The 10,584-nt window shown below is 35.1% G+C and overlaps 2 protein-coding genes across 3 annotated transcripts; one reads left to right on the forward strand and one right to left on the reverse strand.

The window, feature by feature from the left end:
- Positions 1-1,646: 1,646 nt before the first annotated feature.
- LOC131607834 (cationic amino acid transporter 1) lies at positions 1,647-4,276 on the forward strand. 2 transcript variants are annotated; one of them, XM_058879792.1, is made up of 3 exons: positions 1,647-1,664; positions 1,821-2,235; positions 2,811-4,276. In XM_058879792.1, exons 2-3 carry the CDS (start codon positions 1,824-1,826, stop codon positions 4,181-4,183), a joined length of 1,785 nt encoding a protein of 594 aa, XP_058735775.1. In that variant the 5' UTR covers positions 1,647-1,664; positions 1,821-1,823; the 3' UTR covers positions 4,184-4,276. The 2 variants fall into 2 exon arrangements, with proteins under 2 accessions (XP_058735775.1, XP_058735774.1); XM_058879791.1 differs by lacking the exon at positions 1,647-1,664 and having other exon boundaries at positions 1,694-2,235.
- A 2,798-nt stretch (positions 4,277-7,074) lies between these two features.
- On the reverse strand, positions 7,075-9,086 carry LOC131605767 (uncharacterized). Its single transcript, XM_058878083.1, has 5 exons — positions 8,662-9,086; positions 8,328-8,517; positions 7,545-8,224; positions 7,280-7,433; positions 7,075-7,194 (listed from the first exon to the last, which is right to left on the reverse strand). The coding sequence occupies exons 1-5, from the start codon at positions 9,084-9,086 to the stop codon at positions 7,075-7,077; spliced, it is 1,569 nt and encodes a 522-aa protein (XP_058734066.1).
- Positions 9,087-10,584: the final 1,498 nt, after the last annotated feature.

Below are 10,584 nucleotides of genomic sequence, written 5' to 3' on the forward strand. Positions count from 1 at the left end.
TTGGAAGCCTTTTTTTTCTCCCCACCACTCTCTCATCCCCACCTACCCGTGTTTAACAATATGTAACTTTAATTTTATGTAATATTATCGTTGTAATTTTCACCCGATTAAATAAAGCGAATTGTTCATTTTCTTCTGTCCAGACCTATTTTCGGAAGTTCATTTCCGAATTCCTCCAAGGGGGGTTCGCTCGGAGATGAACTTCCGAAACACCACATTTTTTGAAAAGTGACTTTATTTCGGAGATGCATCTCCGAAATCAATATTTAATATTAAAAAAAACACGTTTTCGGAAGTTCATTTCCGAAAACACCTTTTTTCCAAAAAAAAGTACCGTTTCGGAAATGAACTTCCGAAACAAGGGGTATTGTGGTAAATTCACCGGAGGTGGCCAAGAAGGTTGGGAGGTGGGTGAAGAAATTCTCTTATTCTTTTGTTATTAAAAATTCTGATTCCAAGCATGTGAGAATTTATTATCAACATTACACAAATAGAAAGTATCAACAATATTCATTAACTTGAATTTATTGTTATGATTAACTTGAATTTATTGTTATGATTGATCAAATATATGAATCAAATAGTCTTTTTTTTTTTAATCAGGAGGACCTGAGCCCGAAAACGAAACAAACTACAAAGCTAAAACTCGAGAACCAACATTACTTACGATATCCTTATGGAGCAGAATCGTGTGCAGGCGCGTCTTCAAAAATGTGATATCCATTCTTCAACTCCCTCGCAGATCAGATCTGGCAAGATCATCTGCGACACTATTAGCTTCCCGAAACATATGCTCCAGAATGGCAATGTCGTGCTTCGACATTAACAAACGAATTTGCCTAATTAAAGCCAAGCTACTGTGGTCTTGATTATCCTTCTGCTTCACTGCATCAATCACTCTCATAGCATCCATATTGATGATTATCTTCATATATCCTCTTGTTGAAGTGAGTTTAAGCCTTCCAGCAAACCCCACGCCTCCGCCATGAACGCACTACAAGTTCCTATAAACTTGGAGAAGCCACATATCCAATTGTCACTACTATCGCGAATGACGCCGCCACCGCCAGCCAACTTATTCTTGCCGCATGATCCATCTACATTAATCTTAACAAAATCCAGACGCAGGGGCATCCAACGAATAGTCTCCACAAGCTGCTGCTTATCCACTATGTTCTTCTTCAAAACCATGACTTGATTTTAGGGAAATGCTAAGAGTTTAAAAAAATATATTTTATTTATTAAGTATTTGTATTTAATGTAATAAAAATTAAAAATAATTTTTTTTTATAAAAATAAAAAATATATGTTTTTAAAAATACTTATATTCAATGTATTACAAATAAAAATAATTTATTTATTTAAATAATATTTTTTATATTTAGAATTCTTAAACAATACCTAGGAATAGCATGACCATTAACTGTATTATAAAAAAAATTCTCCCTTTTACAGTTGGCTCATTCTCTTTATCATTTTTCTCCATATCAATAAATAATAGTTTAATAATTTCTATAATTACAAAAAAAATTAATAACTTACTTATTTTAGTTAACCGTTTCAATGGCATTGTTGTAAATAGTAAAAGTCTTCCACTCTGTAAATAAATATCTCCCCCTCCTCCTGTTCATTTCTAACAAATTCTCTTCAACCTCACGTAACAGGTTCAAATTTCTTTTCTCCTACGCAATTTTTATTAACTTTTTTTTTCTCTTTTTGAATTTTTTTTTCCAATTTTCTTAATCATCGTCGAAAATGCAACGTATACAAACGACGCCGTTTTCTTCTTTCACCTGATGTACATTTTGTTACACTAACAGAAAATGGCGGACGGAGAAGCAGCTAACGGTGGAGTACGTCGGAGAGGATGCACGTTTCAGAAGAACGATTTCTTCCCGGAGGAGTCCTTCAAGAGTTGGGGAAACTACGGAAGATCAATGATGGATACACCGTTCCGCTTCAAGGATCGCGTGTTGAAACGATCCTCTGATCATGCAGAAATAGTGGACGTTAAGGCTCGGAGTGGGAACGAGATGAAGAAGACGCTGAACTGGTGGGACTTGATGTGGTTCGGTATCGGCGCTGTCGTTGGTTCCGGAATATTCGTGCTCACCGGACTCGAGGCTAAGGAGAAAGCAGGTCCGGCAGTCGTGTTGTCGTTTGTCATCTCCGGTGTCTCCGCTTTGTTATCGGTGTTTTGTTACACAGAGTTCGCCGTTGAAATTCCGGTTGCAGGTATAAGTTTTTCTCTTACTCTCAGTTTCTCAGTACTAATATTTCTTAAACGTTATGATAATGATTTTACATTTAATTTAATTTAATTTGCATTTAATTATTTACTACTATCTCTATTATGTGTATCTTTCATATCTGTTATTTCCTTTACTTAGTTCACGATAAGATTCATTTAATTTCTTTTTTTGGAATTTACCTATTACAAGATAACAAAAATAGCTAGGTTTCCAAGTTTGAAAAGCTATGCCATGAAAAATTTCTGAAAATAAAATACTTTTATGGCTGAATCTTTATGTATCTTTATTTGATGTTGATTTTTGGTCATATTTTATTACAGGACAAATAATATTTTCAGGCTAATTTGTAATTTATCTGTGACCAAACTCTAAATAAGTGTAAATAAAATAAAATAGTTTAATTTATTTGTAAAAATTTATTTACGCCTAAATTATCTTATCAAATCAATTCAAATGGAGTGTTAAATTTTTATTTTTACATATTCTTTTTGGAAAACTAAATTTATAACATTGATACTAGTTTGTGTTTATATGATTTTCATTTTTTCTTTAATTCAGGTGGTTCATTTGCATACTTAAGAGTAGAGTTGGGAGACTTTGTGGCCTTCATAGCTGCCGGCAACATCCTCCTAGAGTATGTTATCGGCGGTGCCGCCGTTGCTCGATCATGGACCTCATACTTCGCCACCCTCTGCAACCATAATCCTGACGATTTCCGTATAGTAGTTCATAACATGAATCCTGATTATGGTCATCTCGACCCTATTGCTGTTGTAGCTCTTGTAGTTATCACATTCCTTGCAGTTTACAGCACCAAAGGTTCATCCATTTTCAACTACATAGCAACAATCTTCCACATGGTTGTCCTTCTCTTCATAATAGTCGCTGGTCTCAGCAAAGCCAAAATCGAAAACTTCTCTACTTTTACGCCTTTCGGGTTTCATGGAATGGTCAGTGCTTCGGCTGTTCTTTTCTTTGCTTATGTTGGCTTTGATGCAGTTGCAACTATGGCTGAGGAAACCAAGAACCCTGCCAGAGACATTCCTATTGGCCTTGTTGGTTCAATGACGATTACCACTATACTATATTGCTTACTGGCAACAACATTATGTCTTATGCAGAACTATAAAGATATTGATATTGACGCGCCTTTTTCGGTTGCTTTTAGTGCTGTTGGAATGGATTGGGCTAAGTACATTGTTTCAATTGGTGCTTTGAAAGGAATGACAACTGTGTTGTTGGTTAGTTCTGTTGGCCAAGCTCGTTATTTAACACACATTGCGCGTACTCACATGATGCCTCCTTGGTTTGCTTTTGTTGATGACAGAACAGGAACACCTATGAATGCTTCCATTTCAATGCTTATTGCTAGTTCCATTGTTGCTTTCTTTACTGATCTTGGGATTCTCTCTAATCTTTTATCAATTTCCACTCTCTTTATCTTTATGCTTGTGGCCTTGGCGCTCTTAGTAAGGAGATACTATTCAAGTGGAGTGACTACAAAAGTGAATCAAGTGAATCTCATTGCTTGTCTTGTTTTGATTCTTGGATCTTCCATTGGAATTTCAGCTTGTTGGGCTACCAGTAACGGGTGGATCGGATATACTATTGTTATTCCGTTGTGGTTTTTAGGAACAGGTGGTCTTTGGCTTTTTGTTCCAATGGCAAAGAAGCCTAATGTTTGGGGGGTACCTTTGGTTCCATGGCTACCTTCTTTATCTATTGCTATTAACATATTCCTTCTTGGATCTATTGATAAAGATTCATATATCAGGTTTGCTATTTGGACAGGGTTTCTTTTGGTATACTATGTGTTGTTGGGGTTACATGCTTCATATGACACAGCAAAAGAGTTCGAGAAGAAGTGGAACAAGGTGGAATTGGGAGTTGTAGAGAAAGATTCTAGCAGTACTGCACCTGTTTCCAATTGATAATTTTAATCTATAGTATATGTTTTTAAGGTTATAGTATCCAAGAACATGGCTAGTGTGTATATTAGCACGAATAATGATTTCTTTATTTTAGTTTGTGGATTTGTGTGGATGTGTTTGTTTTATGATGCTAAGTTTGTAGATTTTATAATGTAGCAAAATCTAGTATTGCACATGTTTCCAATTGATAATTTTATGAAGGGGTACAAGAGGTATTTCGACACAAAACTTACAAATCATTAATTTGATTTGAGTATGGGGCAGTTCAGCTTTAAAAAAATGGATTTTTTCTTTGTATTTTTGAAAATAGATTTTTTAAAACCGTTTTTTAAAATATTATAAATTTTTTTATATTCGTTTTTTCTAAAATGAAACACTTAATTTGACATCCTATAACATAAACATACATAATTGAAGACCAAAACTTAGTCAAAATCATAATTTTTTTAAAAAGTTGTATTTTAAAAATGATTTTTATGAAAATCTATTTGAAATAGCTTCAAAATTAAGTGATTTTTTGAAATTTTGATATCCAAATTGTTTCCCTATAAATAAATGAAATACCTAAAATCACATTTTAAGAATAACTATTCAAACAAAATTTTCATTTGAAGCTTTTATAAAAAGTTTCTTTGTAAAAATTTTTTTCACAAAATTTAGTAACACTATAAAAATCATTTTTAAAAAAAGCTAAAACAAACGGACCCTATTTAGAGTAAACAGAATCTACCTGTCTCTCAGACAAAGACAGAACTCTAAATCACAGATATAAAAATAAATAAATTTAAAATTAAGTAAACTAATATTTCAAATAAAAAAATTTAAAGGGTCGACAGTGTAATTTATATTGAGGAGAATCTAGATCCGAAAATACAAAAATAAATATATTTAAAATAAAATAAATGATTAGAGAATACAAAGGATATTCTATTTTAAAATTTACAAACAATTATATTTCATTAATATAAAATTGTTTAATTAATAACTTCAAAAAATAAGAATTTACAAACAACTCTATTTCATTTTTACACTTTTCGATAAATCAACAACTTAAAAAAATTAGTTAGATTTTTAATTAATTATTATTGATGAGCTATCTAAAATATTTGGCTTTGATCATATTTAATAGAATATTACACGTGTTCAAATAAAAAATTTAAAATTTATTAATAAATATTTATTAAAGAGTATAAGAGATATTTCAATACAAAGCTTATAAATTAGGGTTAAATATACTTCACCCCCTGCTAATATAGCGAGTTTTGGTTTGGCCCCCCTGAATATTTTTTTTTAACAAACGCCCCTTATAAAATCCAAAATTTGGATTTACCACTCCTTCTTACCACACTTGCTGAATGGTCAATGGGTTAGTGGACACGTTGGCGCTAACTGGGATCCCTCTTTCTCCACCCTCATAAAATTAGGGTTCATCTTTCTCTCTTTCTCCACCGTGAATCATTCCTCTACTTCTCTTTGTCACCGTCGTTGATGTATCTTCGTCCTTCCTCCACTGTCGTGATTCCAAATTCATCTTCGTCATTCATGGCCGAAAGCAACTCGTATGGTAGCAGTGTAAATTCGTTTCCAGATTTACCCAGATGTGGTTGTGACAAACCAATGAAGATGTGGGTGGCCAACACGGTTCAAAACCGCAATAGAAAGTTTTGGAAATGCCGCAATGTCGGGGTAAGTATGCTTCTGTGTTACCAACGTCAATTCATGTATTTCGTAACGGTTATCTGGAAATTTGGCCAATTTCATGTTATCTGGAAATTTGTTTATTATTAAACATAACTTCATTGTGTTTTGTAGACTGGAAATAGCTGTGAACTGTTCTTGTGGGATGATGAAATCAGAGACCATATCAATGGGCATAGGATGAATCTACCAGAATGTAAGAGTTGTGATATACTAGCAGTGAAGTTGGAGACAGCAACAAGGAAAATTGAGAAGTTGAAGAAGAAGATTGCAAGTCAGACAAGTGTTAATATGAGGCTGAAGAAGACAACATTGATTCTCTGTTTTTTGGTTATTGGCATATTGTATTACTTAGTTTAACATGAAGTTGTTTGACATTGTGTATTTGGGTAGCATTTGGATGTAAAACCTTGTTGATTTTATGTCAATAAAATGAGTTATGTTTATGTCCAATTATTCTTGTGTATTTTATCTCAATGAAATGAATATTGTCATTGTAACCTTCCTGTTAAATAAAGTGAAGTGAAACAATGTATTTCAATTGAAATATAAAAGGTTACAAGATTCAATGAACTAAACTCAACTGTTACATAACAAGTGCACCAAAACATGGGCATAATTCAAAATACCTTACAAAATAAGCATGTACTAGCAGTAAGCATTACATAAGTGCACCAAAACATGGGCATAATTCAAAATAAACATGTGTACCAAACATGTGCTACTCAAAACACACTACAAAATAAAACTGTCTTAGCAGTAAGCATAAGTATTACATAAGTGCACCAAACATGTGCTACTCAAAATAAACATCAAGGTCTAAAAACAGCAGTGAACACATAAGCTAAATTCAATTCTTCTTTTTTGGAGTTCCCGTCTTTGGAGTAGTCTTTTTTGGAGTACCCTTCGATGCCTTCTTTGGAGTACCCTTTGATGCCTTCTTTGGAGTAGTCTTGGGTGCCTTCTTTGGAGTATTCTTTGAAGCTTCCTCTTCTTCAATGTCCATACAAATTGGTTGCTCAGGGTCAGAACCTGGACCATTGAATGGTTTAGGTTTTTTGAACCAGTTCTCCTTTATCCTCTCACTTACCCTTCTCCTTACAATTGGCTTGTCAAACATCTTTCCCTTACCCTTGGTAATGTTACTTGTTGAGGCATGAGAATGGATGTCTGGTAGGCTGCTAATCATTTCATCAGTTATATCTCCAAACAAATGTATCAGTCTTGGTTTCTTCATTTTCCTCATTGTTTGTAGCAGACTGGCTTCCAGCATTGTTAGTACCTTCTTCACTTGCATTTGGTCTCATTCTCTTCTGCATTTAAAAAACCAGTTACATTATAATCTAATAAACTACATTATATCCAAAACCAGTTACATCTAAGTACTAGTGACATTACCTTTCTTTTCATTGCACTTTGATTTTGTCTCTTGCTCTTGCATGTCTTCACATTGTGTCCTACCTTGTAACACTTAGTGCATCTATAAGATACACCAGGTAACCTTCTTCTAGCTCCCTCTTCTCCACTTTCCCTAATTCTTAGCTTCCTAGGCCTACCAGGTCCCTTTTTGTAATTAGGAGGTAAGAGTTATTCACTTTCAACCTCAGGCCACATGTCAGTGCCATTAATTGGACTAATAGCAAATCCATAGCACATGGCATACCTGTCTCTAGTGTAATACTCATGAACAAAATCCTCTGGGTTCTGCTGTCTAAACCCTAATGCAGCAACAACATGTCTACATGGAATACCTACTAGTTCCCAAAAATTACATGTGCAATTCTTTTTAGCAATGTCAACAATGAACTCTTGTCTGTTATAAGCATGAGTGACCTGAAATTTCTCTTCCATAGCCCAGGTTGGCAACCAATGTCCACTCATAGCTACCTCATTGTCTAATCTTTTCCTAGGAATAGGCATCACTTTGTGTGGCCACTTGTCTAGTTTCAAAGTAGAAGTACTACACCTATTCATCAGATATTTTCTAATCCATTCGCACATGGTCAATATAGGTTTATCTCTAGCACTCAAAATAGTGGCATTGAAAGACTCAGCTATGTTATTCATAAGTACATCACACTTAGGATAGAATGAAAATGCGTGCTTACACCAAGACTTTGTAGGAACTGCCATAAACCATGTCCAAGCCTTTGGATCTATAGCCTTCAACTCATTCATCTTCAATGTCCATGCTTGTTGGTAGGTTGCCTTGGCTGCTCCCATCATCAAGTCTCTTATCAATGCTCCTCCACCAAACTTCTTCTTAAAATTCGCATATAAGTGCCTCAAGCATATCCTATGTTCAATTCTTTCAAACAATTCTTCAAAAAATGCAACCAGTCCCTGAAACAAATGAAGAAACAGTCATTAGAAACAAGGATTGAAAGAGAATGACATAGAATGATGGATAAATATACTCTACCTTTTACTGATATGAAATAAACACAATTCTTTTGTCTTGGCCAATATCTTCCATTAACAGTTGTATAAACCACCTCCATGATTCCTTGGTTTCTGTTTCCACCACTCCAAAGGCCAAAGGGAAGTATTGGTCATTTGGGTCTCTTCCAACGACAATCAATAGTTGACCTCCATACTTTGTTTTCAAATGACAACCATCTACCCCAATGAAGGGTCTACAACCATTTGTAAAACCTTTTTTACATCCATCAAAACAGAAATAAAAAGATCCAAACCTTGGTTAGATTGTAGGTAAAGGCCTCTCTATGTTTATCTTCACAGTGTTTCCAGGATTGACCCTATGCAACTCAGCTGCATACCTCCACAAATTGGCATACTCCTTGTCTGCATCTCCTTTAATGATAATTTTGGCAATCAACTTTGCTTTCCATGCCCTACACACAGTTATCCCAACAGAATAATTTTGCCTCATGTCTTGGATTATGTCACATATCCTTACCTTGTCAGATGTTCTCATCTTTTTGACCACAGCCTTAGCCACCCACTTAGAACTTGCACTTTTGTTATCCAAAACCCTAGCACATGTGTGGGTATCTTTTATAGTCTTTATGGCATAAGTGTGCTTATGGCCCACCTTAGAGCAAAGCATTAAAAAACCACATTTGGCCTTGCATTCAACCCTCACTCTATAGCCCTCATTTTTTACAAAGGTAATTTCCCTCCCATTTAATACTGTCCACTCACGGATGGCCTCTCTAAAGTCATCTAAGCTATTGAACTCCATACCTCATTTAAATTTGAAATCCTTATTAAGCCCCTCCTTCTTAAACTTATCAAACCTAGACTCTTTTTCTTCCTCTGAGTCGTCAGGATCAGAGCTTAGTAAATCCTCACTAATATACTCATCATCCTCACCTTTATTTTCACTCTCACGTTTACTCTTACTAGGAAAAGTCAAATAACCAGCTACAACAGGCCCCTCATCAACCTCTTCAAAACCATCATCAAGAGCTGTGGTCCTTTCATCCTCACTGTCGTTCATCCCTTCTACAAGCTCTTCATCACTTACCTCTAACTCTACCCTTTCATTCACACACCTAGGTTTCTTACTGTGTTTATCTGCATCGTGTTCAACAAACAATTTCCCATCTATTCCCATCGAACAGGCAAACGCAACTAAATCATAAGCATCAGAATCACGATTAATCTGGAAATAGCTAGTTAGGATCTATTTCAGGAATTTTCGTCCATAACCTAAACGACCCAACTACATAACCCCACCCACTTACTATCTTTTGAATGTTACTCTGAGTCCATGTTTCAATGTGTACCCCAGTAATAAGCGTCGTAACCTCGCCTCTGTAAATCATCTCACTGTCGCGAGGCTTCATGAATACCCCTCCATGGTGAAACAAACAATCAAACCTGACATTCAACTGCAAACAAAACGTAATGTAAGACAAAAGAAAACACACAGTACCGGTGTCCCAAAAGAAATGAGCACTTACCTCAGCCGATTCCACATTTTCGCCACCGTCTACAGCCATCGTTCGTCTTCTCCTTCTCGCTTCCAAATTTGCCAAAAACCCTAATCTGGAAATGTTTGTTTTTTGGGGGGTAAACATAACTTAATCACAAAATTCTTTTCAAAATTTCCAACTCAACCATAACAATTTGCCAACGTGTTCACTAACCCATTGACCAGTCAGCAAATGTGGTAAGAAGGAGTGGTAAATCCAGGTTTTGGGTTTTATAAGGGGCGTTTGGTAAAAAAAACATTTAGGGGGGCCAAACCGAAACTCGTTATATTGGCAGGGGGTGAAGTATATTTAACCCTATAAATTATTAGTCTGATTTTAAGCATAGTAAATTAATGCTTCAAATAAAAAAAAGTGTAGGAGAACCTAGATTCGAAAATACAAAAAGTAAATAAATTCAATTGAATTTAGGATTGTTCATGGATGCGGGTCGACTTACGAATCCGCTAACCCAAATCGAATTAATCCATAAATTATCTGAACCCGTTCATTTACAGATATATTCAATCCAATCTGCAACAACCTACTCCCTCCGGCCTGAATTATAAGCAAATATTCTCTTTTTAGGTTCATTGAATAATGAATGTATCTGGTCTACATAAAAGACCAGATACATTCATTATTCAATGAACTTAAAAAGAGAATATTTGCTTATAATAATGGCCAGAGGGAGTATATAGTTTTGGTTTGAGTATCGGGTTTGAGTTTTGCAACCCGTCGACGCAACCTATTGATGTGACATTA

This window comes from Vicia villosa, linkage group LG5 (genome assembly GCF_029867415.1).
Source record: "Vicia villosa cultivar HV-30 ecotype Madison, WI linkage group LG5, Vvil1.0, whole genome shotgun sequence".
NCBI lineage: Eukaryota > Viridiplantae > Streptophyta > Magnoliopsida > Fabales > Fabaceae > Vicia > Vicia villosa.

Coding starts and splice junctions, on each gene's coding strand:
- LOC131607834 (XM_058879792.1), top strand. CDS start 1,824: ATGGCGGACGGAGAAGCAGCTAACGGTGGAGTACGTCGGAGAGGATGC. Junction 2,236..2,810: donor CGTTGAAATTCCGGTTGCAG/GTATAAGTTTTT, acceptor TCTTTAATTCAG/GTGGTTCATTTGCATACTTA.
- LOC131605767 (XM_058878083.1), bottom strand. CDS start 9,086: ATGGAGTTCAATAGCTTAGATGACTTTAGAGAGGCCATCCGTGAGTGG. Junction 7,434..7,544: donor GAGTATTACACTAGAGACAG/GTATGCCATGTG, acceptor GGGACCTGGTAG/GCCTAGGAAGCTAAGAATTA. Junction 7,195..7,279: donor AAAGTGCAATGAAAAGAAAG/GTAATGTCACTA, acceptor TTTTAAATGCAG/AAGAGAATGAGACCAAATGC.